General features: G+C 36.2%; 1 protein-coding gene across 1 annotated transcript in view; it reads left to right on the top strand.

Annotated features, from left to right (window-relative positions):
- The window catches only part of SLC15A1 (solute carrier family 15 member 1), a 74,438-nt gene extending 51,475 nt beyond the window's left edge, over window positions 1-22,963 (top strand). The window contains exons 19-23 of the mRNA XM_045821832.1: window positions 18,453-18,563; window positions 18,930-19,035; window positions 19,961-20,104; window positions 21,199-21,306; window positions 22,261-22,963. Coding sequence (XP_045677788.1) covers window positions 18,453-18,563; window positions 18,930-19,035; window positions 19,961-20,104; window positions 21,199-21,306; window positions 22,261-22,446 — 655 coding nt within the window. The 3' untranslated portion in view covers window positions 22,447-22,963. The remainder of the gene's footprint in view (window positions 1-18,452; window positions 18,564-18,929; window positions 19,036-19,960; window positions 20,105-21,198; window positions 21,307-22,260) is intronic.
- Window positions 22,964-23,456: the final 493 nt, after the last annotated feature.

Below are 23,456 nucleotides of genomic sequence, written 5' to 3'. Positions count from 1 at the left end.
AAGCATTTGATAAAATTCAGTATCCATTTATGAGAAGAACTCTCAGCAAACTAGTCATTGAAGGCAACTCCCTTACTCAGAAAATGGCATCTAAAAAAAATCCCCAAGTTACCATTATACTTAATGGTGAAAGTCAAGTGCCCTCCCCATAAGATATGAAACATGATCAGATCTTCTATCCTCTTTACTCATATTCAACATCCTTCCAGAGGCTAATGCAATATGATGAGAAAAAGGAGTAAAAATATCTAGATTAAAAAAGGAAGAAATAAAACTCACTACTCACAGATGATATAATTATCTGCAGAGAACATCCCAAGGACTCTACAAAAAAACTCATGGAGTTGATAAGTAAGTTTGAAAAGAGTCCATGATACAAGGCCAACCACAAATCAAACATATTTCTATACACCATCAGTGACTGACTGGAAACTGAAACTTTAAATAGCAGGAACAATAGCTCCAAAAAAGGATGAAGTACTAGTTATAAGGAAACATATACAGGATTTGAGAGTTGAAGCTACAAAAGGTTTATGAAAGAAATCAATGACGAGTAAAATAAATGGGCAGATATAGTGGGTTCATTGATTAGAAGACTTAATACTGTAAAGATGTTGGTTATCCTCAAATTGATCTGTGCATTTAGTACAATTCTTATCAAAATCATAGCATTATTTCTTGTTTATTTCTTCTAATTTTATTCTATTATAACTGACAAACCTGTGTGTATTTAAAGTATACAATATCATGATTTAGTATGTGTGCACATTATGAAGTATTTACTGCAACTAACACATACATCATATCACAGTTAACCTTTTTTGTGATAAGAATGCTTAAGATCTATTCACTTAGCAAATTTCAAATATACAATACAATGTTATTACCTATAGTCACCATGTTGTACATTAGATCCTCAGAACTTATCTTAGAACTAAAAGTTTATACCCTTTAATCAACATTTCCCCATTTCCTAACCCTTACACCCTGGCAACCACTATTGTACTCTTTATTCTATGAGTTCAGCTTTTTTTTTTTTTTAGATTCCATATATAAATGATACCATACAGTATTTGTCTTTTTCTGACTGGCTTATTTCACTTAGTTGAATGCCCTCCACACCCATCCATGTTGTCACAATAGCAGAATTTTCTTTTTATGGATGACCAATATTCCATTATATATTTTATATATATATATATAATACATATATTATAAATGTATATGTGTATATATTTAATATATATGAACATATTGACAAATTAGATTTCATCTAAACTAAAAACTATGTATTTCACTGTTAAGAGAGTGAAAAGTTAAGCTACATACAGGTAGAAAATATTTACAAATCACATGTCTGACAAAGAATTTGTATCGAGAATATATAAATTACTCTCAAAACTCAATATAAGAAAACAACCCAGTTAAAAAATAGAGCAAAAGATTTTAACAGACATTTCACTGAAGAAGATTTTCAAGTGATAAACACATGAAAAGATGTCCAACACAATTGGCCATTAAGGGAATATAAATTTAAACTACAGTGAGTTTCATGACACACTTATTGGATGGCTAATATATTTTTTAACCAACAATGCCAAATGGATTAGGCCCCATCCTAATAACATTTTACCTCTTTATTTTTAAAGTATACTTTATTCATTATGCTATCATAGTTTTCCCAATTTTCCCCCTTTTTCCCCCCGTACCCTGTACCCCCAACCCTCCAGCATTCCCCCTTAGTTCATGTCCATGGGTTATACAGATAAGTTCTTTGAGTTCCCTGCTTCCTACACCATTTTTTACCTCTCCCTGTCTATTTAATGCCTACTAGTTATACTTCTTCTTCCCTGTACCTTCCCCCATTCCTCCCCTCCCCCTCCCCACTGAAAACCCTCCATGTGATGTCCATTTCTCTGATTCTGTTCCTGTTTTAATTGTTTGCTTAGTTTTTGTTTTCATTGTTTTTCTTTTATTTTTTTTAGGTTCATTTGTTGATAGTTGTGAGTTTGTTGTCATTTTACTATTCATATTTTTGATCTTCCTTTTCTTAGATAAGTTCCTTTAACATTTCATATAATAATGGCTTGGTGACAATGAACTCCTTTAACTTGACCTTATCTGGGAAGTACTTTATCTGCCCTTCCCTTCTAAATGATAGCTTTGCTGGATAGAGTATTCTCGGATATAGGTTCTTGCCTTTCATGACTTCAAATACTTGTTTCCAACCCCTTCTTGCCAGTAAGATTTCTTTTGAGAAATCAGCTGATAGCCTTATGGACACTCCTTTGTAGGTAACTGTCTCCTCTCCTCTTGCTGCTTTTAAGAGTGTCTCTTTGTCTTCAATCTTGGGTAACTTAATGATGATGTGCCTTTGTGTGTTCCCCTTTGGATCCAACTTCTTTGGGACCCTCTGGGCTTCCTGGACTTCCTGGAAGTCTATTTCCTTCACCAGATTGGGGAAGTTTTCCTTTATTATTTGTTCAAATAAGTTTTCAGTCTCTTGCTGCTGTTCTTCTGGCACAAATTTGGATATTTGGAATGTTTAAAGTTGTCCCAGAGATTCCTAAGCTTCTCCTCATTTTTTTTAATTTTTGTTTTTTCATTCTGTCCCAGTTGGGTGATTATTTCTTCCTTTTGTTCCAAATCATTGATTTGAGTCCTGGTTTCCTTCCTGTCACTTTTGGTTCACTGAATATTTTGCTTTATTTCATTGTGGGTATCTTTCATCTGCTCTTTCATTTTTTGACCAAGCTCAGTCGGTTCTGTGAGCATTTTGATTACCAGGGCTTTGGACTCTCCATCAGATAGGTTGGCTATCTCCTCATCACTTAGCTCTCTTTCTGAGGTTTTGCTCTTTTCTTTCATTTGAGCCATGTTTCTTTGTCTTGGCATACCTGATAAGTTGTAAGGGGGCAGGGCCTGAAGTACTCCCCAGGGCAGGGTAACCCTCCTTGCTGCGCCAGGGCGCTGTCTGTGGGGGAGGGTCCGGAGAGGGAACAATGCAGCTTCCTGCTCAGCTCTGGCCCAATTTCCAACAAACCCTCATGTGAGACTGGGAGTTCCTCCCACTGAGGCAACCCATGCCAGAGTCCACAGTGAGCTCTGAGTTTTAGTTTCCCATTCAGCCAGACCAACCGGCATGGTTTGCCACCTTGCCACAGGTTCTCTCCATCCTCCTACCTTCCCAGTCTGGTTGGTCTGGTTGACTGTTTAATTCCTTGGTTGTTGGAGTTCCATGCAGTCTGATTTTCTGGCACTTCTGGTTGTTTATTGATTTTAGATTTGTTGTTATCCTCCTTTTGGTTGTGCAAGGAAGGAAAGGGTTTCTACCTATGCCTCCATCTTGGCCGGAGCATTTTACCTCTTTAAAGACCCTATCTCTAATGGTCACTTTCTGAAGTACTGAGGGTTAGGATTTCAGCATATGAATTTAGGGTCAGTGGAATATAATTTAGTCCATAATACCTTCTTTTGTGTCTTCTGGATTGCTCCTCTGTCCCCCACACATACATGTACCACAGCTGCCACAGCATATCTGGAAGGACATACATTGATGATGGTCACCTGGCCCTTTTCTGATCTTTGTATTGGATTCTAAGCTGGAAATGCCTCTGGGATATTCTTTGTGCCTCAGAATCATTGTTTTGATTTCTTCAGAAATGTCTCTTATCTTTGGAAACTTTGAAGAATTTATTGTGGTATGCTTTCTTATTCCAGTGCTGTTAAAGCTTCATTTTTCTTTAAATTGTCATTGTTGAGATCTTGGAAAAGGACCCATGACATCATCAACATTTTACCCCACCAACCCACCCATGTGGTAAAAGACAAACCAGAAGCATTTTTCTTCTAATTGCAATATCAAATCCTTAATGGATCCAAATGTTCTGGAGCTAACTCATGAAAAAGGGGAAGTCCTAAAAAACTAGTCTGAAACTAAATGATAAATAGAACAACTTCAAGAATTTCAGGAAGTCAAATTTGCGAGTATGTGAATTAAACAAAGAGTACACAGAAGGGCTTGCCAGATGGTGGAGGAATGAATGGAAGTCACACTGACCTCCTCCCTGGACCAATCTGGATTTACAAATAAATTGTGGAGAAATCACCTGGGATAAACAACTGAACAATAGTGAGAGAAGAGTCTTAAACCTCAGACAGAAGGATCATCTTTAGCACAACTTGACTGCTAAGGAATGTAGTGGAGACTCAAGAAGGCTGGCTAGGCCCCCACAGGTGGCAGTGCTGGAGGGATAACTAAGCGACTAGTTGGATCCTCCTGAGAAGTGTGGGATCTAAACCCTAAGCTGGGATCCCCAGCTAGAGCACCAGAACCCAAAAAGTACACAGATGACATCCAGCTGCAAAAAGCATCAGGGTTGCTCTCTGCCAGAGCACTTAGCTGGGGACACAAAGAGCCATTTAAAGGGACAACACACAAATTTTCATTTTTAGCCACTTACCCTGGGCTCCAGCAAAGGTGGGGTCAGAGTGGGCTAGAGACTCCTGAGGAGAGACTGGGCATGGAAGCTTTGAGGAGAGAACTGAGAGAGTAGCCCCTGGAGATCCTGGTGCTGAGTCATCCCCCATACAATAGCAGCCATCACGCTCAGGCAGACCACTCCCCTCCAAGCAGCAGCAGCCTGAGGGGAAACAACAGTCCCAACCCCAGGAGGGATTCTGCCCTTCCCTGTGGTGCTTATCTGACTGCTGAGTGCAGAGTGACTAGCTTAACAATCTTGGGAGACAGCCACAGACTGTAGATCCCTGGAAGTCTCAGAATAGGCTGCCTAAGGTCAGACAGGGTCACCATTTCACATCACCAGAAGCAGATCCAGAAAGAAAAAAACAGTGGTAAATATTAGAGGCTACAAAGACAAAATCCACTGTGGTCTTCTCCATGATTTGTGATATTTCCTTTCCTGCACAGCATTTTAACTTTCATTTCTTGTCTGTCAAGTTTGTGCATATTAAGTCACTAGATTTTATACTATAGTTTATTTCAATTCACATATTTTGCTCATCCCTTCTCTAACCCCATTTTACCTTCTTTTTTCCTCTCATTATTTTCATTTTAAATTTTGATTTCTCTCTTGCTACAACTTGTTTTTGTTCTTCACTCTTACTATTTGTCCCCCATACAGCCCCACAAAACCAAGTTTCCTGTCACTGGCCACCTCACATACTTTCCTCCTGCTCTTAAAATACCTGCCTTCTCTCTCTACCTTTAGTAATATTTGTTCATTTGTTCTACATAGAGCAGTTGTTATACTTTTTCATTTTTATCTCTAGATCTTCACTATTTTGTATTTCAAATCTCAAATTTTACTGGTCCCCTCTCCTACTCTTTTTGGAAGAGAAACAGGAAGTAACATACAAGGGAGCCCTGATAAGACTAGCAGCTAACTTCTCAACAAAAACACTGCAAGTCAGAGGGAATAGGAAGAAATATTCCAAGTAATGAAAAGCAAAGGCCTGTGACAAAGATGACTCTGCCAAGAAAAACTCTCAATTAAAATGGGAGGCAAAATAAGGAGTTTCCCAGACAAAACAAGAATACATGTCCACCAAAGTAGCATTGCAAGATATGCTAAATGGACCATTTTAAGAAGATGAAGGAAAAGAGTGAGAGAGAGAAGAACACAGTTACAAAGGGGGTGAAATGGCAATGAAAAAGTACCTATCAAAATAACTTTAAATCTAAATGGATTAAATCCTCCAATCAAAAGGCATAGGGTAGCTGAATGGGTAAGAAAACATGACCTGCACATATGCTGCCTACAAGAGACCACCTCAGAACAAAAGACCTACACAGACTGAAAGTGAATGGTTGGAAACAAATATTCCAAGCAAACAGACAGGAAAAAAAGCCAGGGTAGCAATACTTCTATTACACAAAGTAGACTTCAAGACAAAGACCATAAAAAGAGATGCAGAATGATATTTCATAATACTAAATGGAAGAATCTATCAAGAAGACATAAACATTATAAACATATATGCACCCAACATAAGAGCACTCAAATATATAAGGAACATCTTGGAGGATTTCAAGAAAGACATAGATGGCAACAAAATTATAGCAGGAAATTTTAACACTCCACTGTCAACAATGGATAGATCTTCCAAACAAAATATCAACAAGAATATTGTGGAACTGAAAGGTGCATTAGATCAAATGGACTTAACTGATCTATATAGAACCTTTCATCCCAAAGAAGCAAAATACACATTCTATTCAAGTGCACATGGAATGTTTTCAAAGATAGTCCACATGATAGGACACAAAACAAGCCTCAACAAATTCAAGAAAATTGAAATCATACCAAGTATTTTCTCTGACTACATGGGCTTGAAATTAGAATTCAAATGCAAGGAAAAAAACTCAAACACTTTCAAACTTATGGAGACTGAATAGCATGTTTTTAAACAAACTGTTGAATAATGAGATCAAGGAAGAAATCAGAATGTTTCTGGAAACTAATAAAAATGAGTACACAACAGTCCAAAACCTATGGGATATAGTGAGGGCAGTCCTGAGAGGGAAGTTCCTAGTGATATAGGCCTACCTAAAAAAGATAGAAACATTTCAAATAAACAACCTAATCCTACACCTACAAGAACTCAAAGAAAACAACAAACAAAGCCCAGAGCAAGCAAAAGGAATGAAAGAGTCAGGATCAGAGCAGAATTAAATGACATAGAGAAGAAAAGAACAATTCAAAGAATCAAAAAATCCAGGAGCTGCTTCTTTGAAAAAGTAAACAAAATTGACAAGGCTTTTACCAGCTTCGTCAGCAAAAAAAAAGGGAGAGGACCCAAATAAACAAAATCAGAAACAAAAGAGGAAAAATTACAACTGATCCCACAGAACACAAAGGACTGTAAAAAAATAACAACTATATGCCAAGAACTTTGAAAACCTGGGTAAAATGAATAAATTTCTAGAGACATGATTTTCCAAAACTGAATCAAGAAGAGCAGAAAGCCTGAGTAGACTAATAACAGCTAGTTAAACTGAAACAGTAATCAAAAAACTTCTGGCACACAAAATCCCTGGACCAGGGGGTGTCACAGGAGAATTTTACAAAATATTTAAGGAAAACCTAACCCCTATTCTTCACAGACTATTCCAAAAAAATCCAAAATGGTAGAAGACTCCCAAACTCTTTTTATGAGACCAGCATCATCCTAAATCCAAAACCAGATAGATGCAACAAAGGAAGAAAACTACAGGTCAATATTGCTCATGAACATTGATGCTAAAATCCTCAACAAAATATTGGCAAAACACATCCAGCAATACATTAAAAAGATCATACACCATGACCAAGTGGGATTCATCCCAGGGTTGCAAAGATGGTACAACATTCACAAATCATAAACATTATACATCACATAAACAAAAAGAAAGACTAAAATCACCTGATCATATCAATAGGCGTGGAAAAAGCATTTGATAAGGTACGGAACCCATCTATGGTAAAAACACTCAGCAAAGTGGGAGTAGAGGGAGCATACCTCAACATAATAAAGGCTTTAAATGAGAAACCTACAGCCAACATTATATTCAATGGGCATAAACTAAAATCTTTCTCACTAAGATCAGGAATAACACAAGGATGTCAGCTTTCATCACTTCTGTTCAACTTAATATTGGAAGTCCTAGCCACAGCAATCAGACAAGGAAAAATATGGCATCCAAATTTGAAAGAAGGAAGTGAAACTGTCACTGTTTGCAAATGACATAATAGCATACATAGAAAATCCTATAGACTCCACCAAAAATTACTCAACTAATAAGTTAATTTGGCAAAAAAAAAGCTGGATACAAAGTCAATATTCAGAAACCCAGGGCATTTGTGTACACCAACAAAAAAATATCAGAAACAGAAATCAGGAAAAAATCCCATTTGATATAGCAAAAAAAATAAATAAATAAAGTACCTGGAAATAAACCTAACCAAGGAGACAAGAGACCTGTACTCAGAAAACTACACAACAGTGAAGAAATAATTTCAGGAAGACACAAATAAATGAAAGCATATACCATGTTCTTGGATTGGAAGAATTAACACCATCAAAATATCCATACTACCTGAAGTAATTTATAGATTCAATGCCATCCCTATTAAAATACCATGACATATTTCACAGATATATAAACAAGTATTTCAAAAATGTATATGGAACTATAATTGACCCTGAATAGCCTCAGCAATTTTGAGAAAGAACAAAGTAGGAGGGATCACAATACCTGATATCAAAACTATACTACAAGGCCACTGTCATCAAAGCAGTGTGGTATTGGCATTAAAACAGGCACATAGATCAATGGAACATAATAGAAAGCCCAGTAATAAACCCATGTCTCTATAGTCAATTAATATTTGACAAAGGGGACAGCAGCATAAAATGAAGTAAAAATAGCCTCTTCAAAAAATGATGTTGGGAGATCTGGACAGCTACATGCAAAAAAAAAAAAAAAAATGAAACTCAATCACCAACTTATACCATACACAAAAATAAACTCAAGATGGATAAAAGAGTGAAATATAAGTTGCAACACCATAAAAGTCCTTCAGGAGAACATGAACAGGAAAGTTTGAGATATTCCATGCAGCAATATTTTTACCAATATGTTCCCTAGAGGAAGGGACATAAAGGAAAGAATAAACAAATGGGATCTCATCAAAATAAAAAAGCTTCTGCGTGGCTAAAGAAAATAGTATTAAAATGAAAAGAGAACGAACCATATGGGAAAATGTATTTGCCAATGATACCTCAGAGAAGGGTTTGATCTCCAAAATATATAAAGAACTCACATAACTTCACACCAGGAAAACAATCCAATTAAAAAATGTGCAAAGGACCTGAACAGACACTTCTCCAAGGAGGACATATAGAGGGCCCAGAGAGATATGAAAGGATGCTCAACATCACTAGCCATCAGAGAGATGCAAATTAAAACCACAATGAGATACCACTTCACACTGGTCAGAATGTCTATCATAAACAAATCAAGAAACAACAAGTGCTGGTGAGGTTGTGGTGAAAAGGGAACCCTAGTGTACTGTTGGTGGGAATGCAGACCTGTGAAGCCACTGTGGAAAACAATATGGAATTTCCTAAAAAAACTAAAAATGGAACTGCCTTTTGACCCTGCAATTCCATTGCTATGATTATACCCTAAGAATCCTAAAACACCAATCCATAAGAACCTATGCATCCCAATGTTCATAGCAGCACAATTTACAATAGCCAAGTGCTGGAAGAAACCTAAGTGCTCATCAGTAAATGTGTGGATCAAAAAACTGTGATACATTTACACAATGGAATACCACACAGCAGAAAGAAGGAAGTAACATAACTTCCTACTCTTTGCGACAGCATGAATGGAACTGGAGAGCATTATGGTAAATGAAGTAAGCCAGGTGGTGAAAGAGAAATATCATATGATCTCATCTATAAGTGGAACCCAATCAATTAAACAAGAAAGTTAGCAAAATATAACCAGAGACATTGAAATAAAGAACAAATTGACAGTGACCAGAGTGGAGTGGTGAGGAGGATAATGGGGGAAAAATGGGGCAGGAGAAAGAAGGGGCAGGTTTAAGTCAAGGAACATGTATAAAGTACTCCTGGACAAAACGAGTGGGGCAGGTAGGATGGGAGGTGGCATGGGTAGGGCAGAGTAGAGTAATGGGAGGATAATGGGAACAACTGTAGTTGAACAACAATTAAAAAAAAAAGAAAATCCTCCATTCCAGGAAAAAAAAGAAAGAAAGGTAATGGGGTAAATATGAAGGGAGATATAATCATATGATATAAAACCATGATATAATCACATTTTCTTTGAACTTACAAATTTGTAAAACTAAAACAAAATAAGGGAAGATCATGCAGTTTCAAATGTATTCAATTGTTAGTAAATAAATATATAAAAAATTTGATTTAGTGTAAATTTGACAAGCACAATAGTTATAATTTTGCATTGTTCTTTTTTCCTTATTGTGTTTAAGCTGAATGTCTTCTAAAATTATATCACTCAATGTTAGAAAATGTGAACAAACTTGATTTTTACTTCATTAGATTAAAAAGTGTTTTTTCAAATTAAAAAGAAAACAAAAAGCACACTGAATTTTAAGCAAAATGGTATCCTTTTAATTATGTGGTATAACTAAGTTGCAGGATGTAAATAGACTACCCTAAATAGAGCTTTTAAACAAGGTGGCAGTACTTCAGTCAAAAATTAGGTGAAAATTTGATACTTATGCAGTTTTCTCATGCATTTTTAAAATTTTATTTATTGAATTTATTGGGGTAACACTGGTTAATAAAATTATATTGATTTCAGGTGTGCAATTCTGTAATACATCTCATCTGTAATTGTATTGTGTGTTCACTACCCCAACTCAAATGTCTTCCATCACCATTTGTCTCCCCATTACCCTTTTCTACCTCCCTTCACCCTCTTTCCCTCTGGTAATCACTACACTGTTGTCTGTGTGTTGGTTATTTTGTTTGCTTAATCACTTCACCTTTTCCACCCAGCTCCTCGACACTCCTCCTCTCTGACAGCTGTCAGCCCGTTATCTTTATCTATAAGTATATCTCCATTTTGTTTGTTAGTTAATTTTGTTAGTTTATTTTGTTCATTGGATTCCACATGTAAGTGAAATCATTTGGTACTTGTCTTCCTCTGACCAGCTTATTTTACTTATCATAATGTTCTCCAGGTCCATCCATGGAATCACAAAAGGTTGTAAATGTACCACAGCTTTTTATCCACTCATGTACTCATAGGCACATAGGCTGCTCCCAAATCTTGGCTATTGTAAATAATGCAGCAATGAATATAAGAGTGCATATATTCTTTCAAATTAGTGTTTCAGATCTCTTTGGACATATACCCAGGAGTGGAATCAATGGGTCATAAGGCAGTACTACTTTTAATTTTTTGAGGTGGTACTCCATACTGCTTTCCATAGTGGCTGAACCAATCTGCATTCTTACCAACAGTGCACAAGGGTTCCATTTTTCCCACATCCTCACCAACACTTGTTGGTTATTGATTTATTAATGATAGCCATTCTGACAGGTGTGAAGTGATATCTCATTGTGGTTTTAATCTGTATTTCTCTGATGATTAGGGATATTGGCCATCTTTTCATGTGTTTCGGCCATCTATATGTCCACTTTGAAGAAGTGTCTATTCAGGTCCTTTTTCCATTTTTAAGTTGGATTGCTTGGGATTTCTTGTTTTGGTGTTGAGTTTTATCAGTTCTTTATAAATTTTGGATATTAACCCCTTATCAGATGTATCATTGGTGAATATGTTCTTCCATTCAGTGTGTTGTCTTTTCATTTTGTTGATGGTTTTCTTTGCTGTGCACAGACTTTTTAGTTTGATGTTCCATTTGTTTATTTTTCTTTTTTTACCTTTGGCTAAGGAGATACAACAAAAAATATATATTCCTATAAGAGATGTCTGAGATTTTACTGCCTTATGTTTTCTTCTAGGACTTTTATGGAAAGTAAATTAGAAAAAATGTTTATGGTTTTTGAGTCTAATATAATGTCTTGAATCCATTTTGAGGTTATTCTTCTGATATAAAAGATGGTCTATTTTCATTTTTCTGCATGTATCTGTCCAATTTTCCCAACACCATTTATTGAATAGACTATCTTTACCCCATTGTACATTCTTGCTTCCTCTGTCAAATATTAATTGACAACAAAATCATGGACTTATTTCTGGACTCTCTATTCTGTTCCATTGATCTCTATGTCTGTTTTTATGCCAGTACCATGCTGTTTTGGTTTCTATGGCCTACTAGTATAGTTTGATATCAGTTAGTGTGATTCCTCCAACTTTGTTCTTCTTTTTCAAGATTGCTATGGCTATTTAGGATCTTTTGTGATTCCATATAAATTTTTGGAATATTTGTTCTAGTTCTTTGAAATATGCCATTAGTATCTTGACAGGAATTGTGTTGAATCTGTAAATTGCTTTGGATAGTATGGACAGTTTAATTATGTTTAATTCTTCCTATCTGTGAAGATGGTATATATATATGCTTTCACTTATTTGTATCTTCTTCAATTTCTTTCTTCAGTGTCTTATAATTTTTCAAGTACAGGTCTTTTGCATTCTTGGTTAAGTTTATTCCTAGGTACTTATTTTTTAATATAATTGCAAATGAGATTGTTTTCTTAGTTTCCCTTTCTGATTATTGACATATAAAATGACACTTATTTCTAGATATTTATTTTGTATCTTGCTATTTTACTGAATTCATTTATTGGTTCTAATAGTTTATTGGTGGAATTCTTAGATTTTTCTATATACAGTATTATGTCACCTGCAAATAATGATTGTTTTACTTTCACTTTACATTCTGAATGCCTTTTATTTCTCTTCTTGTCTAATTACTGTGTCTACAACTTCCAGTCATATGTTGAATAAGAGAGGTGAAAGCAGACATCCTACCTTGTTCCTGATCTTAAGAGAAATGGTTTAGTGTTTCCCCATTGAATATGGTATTAACTATAGGTTTGTCATATGTAACCTTTATTATATTGAAGTATGTACTCTCTATTTCCACTTTGCTGAGAGTTTTTATCATAAATGGGTACTGGATTTTATCAAATACTTTTTCTGCATCTATCGATATGATTATGTGGTGTGATTTTTCCCCTTCATTTTGTTTATGTTTGTTTGTATGTTGGGTGCATAAATGTTTATAAGGTTTATATCCTCTTGTTAAATTGTTCCTTTTATCATTATGTGGTATTCTTTCTCTCATACTATAGTGTGTGTTTTAAACTCTATTTTGTCAGATATAAGTGTTGCTACCCCAGCTTTGTTTTTCTCCCCATTTGCATGAAATATCTTTATCCATCCTTTTATTTTAGTCTGTGTGTATGTTTTTTTCTGAGATGGGTCTCTTATGGTCAGCATGTATATGGATCTTGTTTTCTCATCCATTCAGCTCCCCTGTGTCTTTTTATTGGATCATTTAAGCTATCTACATATAAAGTGATTATTGATAGGTACGTATTTATTGACATTTTAATCTTTTCATTATGTTCTTCCGTTGTGTTTTTTTTTTCCCTCCTCTTCCTTCTTCCTTTAACATTTCTTGTAATACTGGCTTGGTGGTAACAAACTCCTTTAGTTTTTTCTTTTCTGGAAAGCTCTTTATTTCTCCTTCAATTTTAAATGATAGTCTTACTGGGTAAAGTAGTCTTGGTCATAGGTCAATGCTTTTCATCACTTTGAATATTTCATGCCAATCTTTTCTGGTCTGAAAAGTTTCTGTTGAAAAATAAAATCAGCTGTCAGTCTTATGAGAACTCTCTTGTAAGTAACTGTCTTTCTCTTACTGCTTTTAAGATTGTCTCTTTGTTTTTAACCTGTGCCATTTTAATTATGATGTGTCTTGATGTGGACCTCTTTCGGTTCATCTTGTTTCAAACTCTGTGCTCCCTGGACTTGTATGTTTTTTCCTTCACCAAGTTAGGGAAGGTTTTGATAATTCTTTCTTCAAATGGGTTCTTGATCCCTTGCTCTCTCTCTTCTTCTTCTGGTACCCCTGTGATGTGAATGTTGTTCACTTCATGTTGTCCCAAATATTTCTTAAACTATCTTCTTCTTTTTTTTTCTTTTGCTTCTCTGATTGTTTTTTCTACCTTATCTTCCAAATTGCTCATTCAGTCTTCTACTTCTACTGTCTAGTGTATTCTTCATTTCAGATATAGCATTCTTCATTTATGACTGGTTTTTATGGTTTCTGTGTCCTTTTTCAAGGAAATCATGTTGTAGTTCTCACTAAGTTCTTTGTAGTTCTTATTAAGTTTCTTTGAGCATCCTTATAGCCATTGTTTCTAAACTCTGTATCTGATAAGTTGCTTACCTCCATTTCTCTTAGGTCTTTTTCTGGAGATTTCTCTTGTTCTTTCATTTGGGACATGTTTCTTTGTCTCCCCATTTTGGCTGCCTCTCTGTGTTTCTTTCTGTGTGTTAGGTAAATTTGCTATAGTTGTCAGGGTGAGGCCAGTGGAATTTATCAGGCCCAACAAGACCAAAATTTGACCATGTAAATGGAGGGCTGTGCACTGGTCAGGCATACAGAGGAAATAAGGCCCCCATCCTAGAGCCACACAACTCAGTCTGTCCTAACTTCTTTTCAGAGCATGATCTCAGCAGGGGGTGGTAGTTCATCTCCCATGAGGGGTAAGTGCCAATAAGCTTGTGGGAAGGTAAAAAGGGTAGTCCCCACCCAAGAGCCACACAGTTCAATCTGTCCTGGATTCTTCCCAGCCCTCAGCAGGGCAGAGCCTCCAGAAGTCAGGAGGATGGAGCCACTGGGTTGGGCTTGTGGACCTTCTGTGAAGGAGAGGCACCAGTCAGTTTCAAGGGAAGATGTAGGAAATTGCTCCCACCCCAAAGTCACACAACTCAATCACTGATGCCCCCTGAGTCCAGATCTCTATACCTTGACCCAGGCAACTGACTCCTCAGCAGGATGCAAATTCCACATGAATGGGTAGCCGGGAATCCAGAGGATAGGGCTATTGCATTCCCCCAATCTGATGCTTTAGAGAGGGGAGTGCTCCATCTGAGAAAGTTGTCATCTGTGGTGTGGGAGCAGAACTCAGCTCAGGGATCCTGGTGGCTGTCCCTTCAGCTCTGTCCAAGAGCCACAAACCCCAGTCTCTCCTCATGTGACTCCAGGGTCCTTCCAGCAGAGCCTAGGGTGAGGGTCTGTAAATGAGATTTTGTGTATTGCCCTTTAAGAGGGCACCTATGTCTCTAGCAGACATCTGTCTCTCCCTGGTGGACAGAATCCCCACTGATTTTCATTGCCAGATGTTACACGGGTGCCTTTTCTTGGCTCTGGTGCTCTAGACTGGGGATCCAAGCCTGGGGTTGAGATCCCACGTTTCTCAGGTGGAACTCCATAGCTGAGATATCCTTTTGGAATCTCAATCACTGCCCATGGGTGAAAAGAGCAGCCAGCTGTTTTCACATATCCACTCTCCCTACTAGTCTCGATGTAGCTTCTTCTGTAACTCCTTGATTATAAGACTTCTCTTCAACTAGTCTTCCATTGGTTATTTAGATTGTTTGCTCTATAATTTAGTTGTAACTCCAGGTTTTCCCTGGTATGAAGTAAGTGTACCTTCCATTTATTCCACCTCCATCCTGGATCCTTCTATCTTATGCATTTTTTGACATTAGATATTACTACATAAATACGTGTCTATAAACAATATGTTTTTAGCATGTTTTAAAATAGTTGGTATTGTCCTGTGTATATGTCATTCTGCAATAATATAAACCATATTATAAAATATTATTTTAATGTTTAGCCATATTGACATCCACTGTATAATAATTTATTGTATGGGTATACCACAATTTATCCATTTCTCTTTCAAGGAAATTTAGGCTTTTCACATTTTTCCAAATAATGCCACAATTTACATTCTTGTGGGTGTTTCTCTGGGGAAGTGGTCTTTAGACTTTTCATCATATTCAATAAAAATATTTTGAGCACACAACCACAATGGATGAATATCACATCCTTTATAAATTTGTACATATAACCAACATATAACTGTACCAAATTAATATGTGCCTCATAGCAATATAAAAAAAGAAGTATAAAAAATGAGAAAAGTAAACAAACAATATTTTACAAATATTTTTATTCATTATAGGTACATAAATACTTAGTGTAGATAATGTGAATGTATGCTTCATTAGTTTCTTTTAAAAATCTCAATTTTAAGTCTTGAAAAAAAAGTTATGCAGAGTCCTGGTTTTAAGTTAGGTGTATTTCAATCCTGTCATACTGACAAAAATACTTTAAGGAGGGAGTGAGGGTGAGACATAAGTGGTCTTAAGTAGATTCAAAAAGAAACCTTCATTTAAAAAGTAAAATTTCAACAAAAACTGCTTAAACAACTGGAAATTCATATGCAGAAGAGTAAAGTTAAATTTTCCCGACCTGATACCATGCACAAAAATTAACTCAATGGATCATAAACCTAATAAAATGAATATAATAAAATGTAGAAGAATAACAGGAGTAAATGTTTGTGACCTGGGTTAAGTAATGGTTTCTTAGGTATGAAACAAAAAACATAAGCAACAGAAGAAAACTACAATAACTTGGACTTCATCAAAATTGAAAACTTTTGTGCTACAAATGATATTATCAAAAAAGTGAAAAGACAACTCACAGAATGAGAAAAATATCTGCAAATCATAGATCTGATGAGACTTATATTCTGAACACACAGGGTCTGGCACAAATAATACCCCTTTTATTATAAAATCTCTTATTACAAAATCATGAGCATGTAATTCTATAACATAAAAATATCACACTCAAGCACACCATATGACATTTTAGGTGAAATGTTCAAATTAAATTTATAAATTACTACATCCATATTATTACCCTACCAACCACACTCAAGCAAGCATTACTTCTGCTAGATGCTGTATAAAGAATTCTTACAGGTCAGTAATAAAAGGACAGATATCCCAATTTTTTACAGGGGCAAGTATTTAAACTGAAATTTTTCTAAAGAAAATATACAGATGGCCAAAAACCCATGGAAAGTTTCTTAAAATAATTAATCGTTAGGGATAACTATGATTCAACAAATGAAAAACCAAAACCATAATGAGATACCACTTCAAACAGGCTCTATTTTTTTTTAATTAGACAATAACAAGTCTTGGTGAAGATGTGGTTAAATTGGAATCTTTGAAAACTGCTGATGGAAATGTAAAATGATGCAGCCACTTTGAAAAACTGTCCCTCAAAATGTTAAACAGAGTTACCACATGATCAAGCAATTTCACTCCTAAGTATATGCCCCAAAGAAATGAAAACATATGTCTACCCCAAAACTTCTAGATGAATGCTCATAGCAGCATTACTCACAATAGACAAAATGTGGAAACAACTCAAATGGCCATCAAGTGATAAACAAACTGGGATCCATCCATACAATGGAATATTATTTAGCCTTAAAAAGGAATGAGGTACTGATATATGTTATGAATGCACCAAAAACATTATGCTAAGTGAAAGAAGCCAATCAGAAATACTCCATACTATATGATTCAATTTACATGAAATGGCAGGCAAATCCATACACACACAGAGCAGATTAGTGGTTGCCAGGGACTGGAGAAGGAACCATGAAGAGTCACTGCTAATTAGTTTGCATTTCTCTTTGGAGTGATGAGAATTAGATTGTTGTGATGGTTGCACAACCCTGTGGATGTACTAAAGCCACTGAATCGTATACTTTAAATGGGTGAATTTTGTGGTATGTAAATTTATCTCACAAAGCTGTTTAAAAAAATCAAAAGGAACCAACCACTAGGTGCCTTGGTTATTTTTTAAGGAACTGATCCCATCTTGTTATTTTCTCAGCTGGTTCCCATTCTCCATACCTCATTCCATGATCAGTTTGTAGCCTTAGATTCTGGCACTCCTAAGAGGCCTAAGCTAACTTGAGCCTTAACAAGGACTGACTGGGCCTGATCACAATTAATAGAGCATAAGAGACCTTGGATCTCTGCTCTCCTCACCCTTCAAAGCACTCAGTGTGTTTGCTACTTATGCTCTATTTTCTATTGTTTAAAACACATCTGATATATATGATGTTGCTTTTTTCAGTTTATTTTATTCTTTTTGATATCTTATACAGGCTGAGATGTATGTCAGGAAGATAATAATACTCTAGTATAGTACTCTAGCCTTATGGCGAGATTATTTAGAGTCTTTTAAGTTACAAAGCCAGGCCCCAGATGTAAGTTCCTAAATTCATACTCTTTCCACTGTCTCTTTTGAGTGGTTCATCTTAATCTTTGTTAAAAGCAGCTTTGAGTGTTTGGGGCCATATTAATTCTATCTATTAGGTTCCTTGGCACACATATCAGGTTCAGTTTCCTATACTAATTACCTATTGAACTACAACACATCAAATGCCTAAGGATGTCAGGGCCTGAGTTTAATTCATAAGTTCCCATCAATTTCTGCTTTTTGTCCTCCACCACTTTAGCTCTAAAGTTGCTGAAGCAAGGAACACAATGGCATAGCTACCTTCTTGAGAGGAAAGAGATCAGTACCTGTTTCAGTCCATGTTTAACATCCCAAACATCCTTGAAATAGTTCCTAGTTACAAAGTACTTAGAACAGTTCCTGGTATTTAACTACATTAAAATTTTAGGTGTGTTCTTATGCAAGGGCAAGCCTGGGGTTGCTTACTTTCTGCCTTTACTCTAGAAATCTAGGAGATTCTAAAGTAAACATCTTCAATTCCTTCTAATAGGAAGTATAGCTTACTTCAGGTGCTGTGATTTAGAGCTAATCATTCCTTAGTCCAGTCACAAGACAGATTCCTGTTTTCTGTTTCAGGTTTGTAAATGCTTTTGGTGAGGAGAGCTTCAATGCCACAATGGATGGGAAAGTATATACAAATGTCACCAGCCACAATGCCAGCATATATCAGTTTTTTCCTTCTGGCATGTAAGTACCTATACTAGACAGTTTGTTCCAAAGTTCAAGGATTTCAAGTCTTATTCTTTAAACAATATATTGAAGCTTTTTCAAAATTTTTATTGTTATTCTATTACAGTTATCTGAATTTTTCCCCCTTTGCCCTCCTCCACCCAGCCCATTCCCTTGCTCCCACAGTCACTCCCCACACTGTTGCCCATGTCCATGGGTCATTTATACATATTTTTTCACTAGTCCTTCCCCTTCTGTCCACCATTATCCCCCTCTCCCCTCACCTCTGGTCACTGTTAGTCTATTCCATGTTTTCATGCCTCTGAATATATTGAAGCTTTTAATACCTAGAATGTTAACCTATATTATTCTTTCTTTCCATAGGAAAAATATCACACTAAGCTCCTCAGAGATTCCAGGGAACTGCAACAATACTTTTACATCCAGCCTTAGTTTTGGTAGTGCATATACCTATGTAATCATCAAGAAGGTTAGTAACCCATTCAATCAAATCAGAAGTGCTTCTCAAACTTTCTTCACCTGAGTCCTCACAAACACTTAGGACATAGTCATGATTTAAATTATTATTAAGATCTGTACTTTAAATGGTGTTGGAACAGGGGTGTCAAACTCATTTTCACTGGGGACCACATTAGCCTCACGGTGCCTTCAAAGGGCTGAGTGTAATTTCAACTCCTTAACAGTTAAGTAGTTACATTTAAACAGTTCTAAAATTATTTCAGCCCTTTGAAGGCAACCATGAGACTGATGTGGCCCCTGATGAAAATGAATTTGACACTCCGCCTTAGAATTAATTAAGTTTACCACCAAGTCTTTACTTAACATTGACTTAGGTTCACCATTAAAATAAAACTGAACTCAAGCCCTGGCTGGCATAGCTCAGTGGATTGAGTGCGGGCTGTGAACCAAAGTGTCGCAGGTTCGATTCCCAGTAGGGTACATGCCTGGGTTGCAGGCCATGACCCCCAGCAACCACACATTGATGTTTCTCTCTCCCTCTCTCTATCTCTATCTCCCTCCCTTCCCTCTCTAAAAATAAATAAAATCTTCAAAAAATAAAAAATAAAATAAAACTGAACTCACTAATAGTTCACGTTGACCAGTATTTGATACTTCTAGTTCACAGAGATGGCAATGTTTTGAACAAAACTGACTGCCAATCTACTCTCTTATTTAAGGGGAAAACACTAGTGAACATATTTTCAAATCCCATGATGGCTATCTCATCCCAAGTATAAAACATAATGTTGTGTATTTACATTGAAAATATGTACTTGATAAATCATTTGACATAACCGTAAAATCAAAATTCAAATTGCTAGTTTGAACAATTTTTACTTTAGAAGCAATCTTGATTTTAATTTATTTTTCTCACTTTTGCTTTATTGATTTAGGGTGATGGCTGCCCTGAACTGAAAGAATTTGAAGATATTTCACCCAATTCAGTTAGCATGGCTCTGCAAATCCCACAGTATTTCCTCCTCACCTGTGGGGAGGTGGTTTTCTCTGTCACAGGATTGGAGTTCTCATATTCTCAGGTTTTTTGTTTATTGGTTTTACGACCCTTCCTTTAAACCTCTGCCTTCAAAATGCTGCTGGGCCTTCATTTAAATCTGGGTTAGCCATATATTTATAATGTAAAATAATTCTAGAAAACATTATGGTATATTCCACTAAACAAGGTTTTTGAGGTCACCATGCGTTGTCTTTATATTGACTACAAATATTACTGTTTAATTTCATGAGTGCATATATTATACATGTCTATATTCCCACAGTCATACACAGAGGTTTATACTTTTAGTAGGAAAAACTGTATTAACAATGGTTACAAAGGTCATGATAATCAGGTAACTCTGCATTCTGAAACAACCAAATGGTATCAATAATTCATAACAGTGCTCATTTTCAGGTCTCTGTTCTCACTATCTTTAAGGTTCATTTGAGGTCTCTCTGTAGCTCCTAATAAACATACTGATTAAGGCCTAGATTTTAAACATTAAAAAACTATTACTTTATGTATATATACTAATGAGGCAAATCTTGCTGATACCCTTTGTAGGGTTTAATTTCTGAATGATTTTATCAAAGCTAGTTATAGTAATTATATCCCCATAATATCTAGTACCTTCAAGTTTTCAGTAAAGATTGTAAATATGAGCTAGATAACCCCTTTCTGTGGTGACCTCAGTCTAATAAAGGAGATGACATAAAACAGGTAACAACAGTTTGAAGAGAGGTTTTGGTGATGTGGCAGGGAAGCTCACAGAAGAGGAAACTTATAGCCTCCAGACAGCAGCCTCCATGGGATGGGGGAGAGTGTCATGCTGGATGTCTTTACTTGGAGACTTCTGCAGAAATAGAATCAGTTCATCTGTAGAGTTGTCTGTTTAACTAGGATGGCAACTTTGTGAGTATGTGGAGAGGGAAAAACAAGGGCTTCTTGCATGTTTGTACAACTTGAGGATTTAGAGTATCTTGCTACCAAAGCAATTATTTCTTTTACATTCAAGTCAGCCTGACTTCTAATGTGCATTTTTAGCATGACTGCTTAATTAAATTAATTGGTAAATTGTATTCTCCTGCTGAGGTTGAGATCTGGATTGGGATTCTCTTTGCTTTGCTTCTTCAGGCTCCTTCCAACATGAAGTCAGTTCTTCAAGCAGGATGGCTGTTGACAGTGGCAGTTGGCAACATCATTGTGCTGATTGTGGCAGGAGCAGGCCAGTTCAGTGAACAGGTACGAGGTAGAAAAGGGGATGTACCTTTGTGTTATCTATCAGTGGTCATCAAGACGTCCCTCCCTAGCCATCTATATATACATGGTCATCTCAGCTACTGGATGAATAAAACTGCCAGACTGGCCAGATAGGGTAGCTACCAAATGGTCTTATGGCCAAGCATGTGCTAATTCTTATTTCTACTGGGAGTTATGCGTTTGAAAATTGGCAACCAAAATAACCAGATTGGATTAACGTACATACACCCTAATGTCATTTACTAGCAAAGAAAAGATCTTTCTTAGCTTCAGTGAATGTAAGTTAATAATCTCAAACTAGACATGTTATCTAGAAGTTGTCATAATTACTAAAGTTAAAGTCATTCTAAAGATTGTTGTGATTTTTTTTCCAACTAAAATAAAGGGTTTTTTATGATCCTTAAATTCTCTCCTTCAGCACATCAGCATATCTACCCCATAAGGGAGTTATGCCATACTCCACCCCATCAGTTTCATTACCTCCTCTACTGGGTCCCCTCAGAGTGTGCTTATGACCTCAGGGTACTGGCAAAGGATAACAGGGGGCTCTTAACTTCAAACAGTTCAATATATTCTTTTTCTTTCAAGTACCTGGTGTTCTCTTGATCTCCATCCTTTCAGGGGCTAACTATGTACCTTAAGACTTGAGTTTTTCAGAAATTTTGTGTTGTCTTCCCAAAGTCTCATGTTCCTACTTTCCAGTGTTGTTAGAAAAATGTTATCTTGATCCTCGAGCATTCACAAAATACTAGCCCTTCTGTATCAGTGGTGATAACTGACCATTCTATATCTATAGCATAAGCCTACCAATTTTCCCTAACAATTTCAAACCACCTTTCATCTGGACATAGCAAGAAAATATACATGTGCTATATAAACTACTATAACTGATATTGTTTTTGTTTTTTTCTTGCTCCATCTCCAATTCCTTCAAAGTGGGCTGAGTATATTCTGTTTGCTTCATTGCTTCTGGTTGTCTCCATAATCTTTGCCATCATGGCTCGATTCTATACTTACATCAATCCAGCAGAGATTGAAGCTCAATTTGATGAGGATGAAAAGAAAAAGAAGCCAGAAAACCTATATAGCACATTGGAACCCACCTCACAGTCACAGATGTGAATGTCAGGAAGCCAATGGAGGATGGATTGGGCCCAGAACATACCCTGACTTCTGTCCGAAAGTGGCAGGACACTGTTGGATGGCCCCTGATGGGGGAGACTTAAGAATTATGAGCCAAACCAAGAAAGCAATTTTTGAAGTAGCCATCGGTGAACCTAAAACTCTGGAAGAAGTCTTTTTTAAAAAGTCTTATTTAAGTATGCATGTGTGCACACACACACTTTTACACACTAAAAGCCTATCCTGCATTTAACTCCTTTCCTATCACACAAATAAAGTTATTTTAGACTAACTTAATTTTTGAAAGGATGACAAAATTTCCATATCACTTGTATTCTAACACTGTATGAAAACAATGTTAACCAAGGCCAAGACAATGTGAAAGTGAATTTATAGGTTTAAGGATGGTGTATAATAAGCTAGTATTAACTGATACCTTTACCTTTTTTTTCCAGTCCCTACCCCTTTTAAAATTATGTGTAACTCAAAAGATCACTCAATAAAAGCCAGTAATGACTTTTGGAGTCTCAATGATATGAAATAAGTTCCCACTCAAGAGAATAAGTTTCTCTGTGCTTTTGGGTAGAGTAAGAAATTCTTAACATGTTTTCTGATTATTAAAGCTGTACACACATTAAAATTTCATCAGAAGTTGGTAAAAGCATGAACAAAAGACATGCCCACATATAGTAAATTCCAGGAACATGAGATATAGAGGTTTGTGTCTTCCTGGTTTTATTCTCTCCAGGGATAGATAGATATACTTCTTTTATTACTATGATCTTTCTATGTGCATGTTTATATACCATCTCAAAGTGTTTTTCTTGATATTCATTAGCATTTTCTGCTTGAATAAAAATTCTTCCAAAACATTATAAACGCTTAATGCCTAATTTATTCTATAGGTACTTATCATTTAACCATTCCCAGGTTTCAGAGCCAAAAAAAATCCATGTTGGTACTCTTGTAAAGAGAAGCAACTCTTCTTAGATAACTTGTGCACAGCTCTC

The sequence above is a fragment of the Phyllostomus hastatus genome, unplaced genomic scaffold (assembly GCF_019186645.2).
Source record: "Phyllostomus hastatus isolate PE091 unplaced genomic scaffold, TTU_PhHast_1.1 phas_scaffold_46, whole genome shotgun sequence".
In the NCBI taxonomy this organism is placed as follows: domain Eukaryota; kingdom Metazoa; phylum Chordata; class Mammalia; order Chiroptera; family Phyllostomidae; genus Phyllostomus; species Phyllostomus hastatus.
The sequence above is the reverse complement of the archived record's forward strand: the minus strand, read 5'-3'. Positions and strand labels throughout refer to the sequence as shown.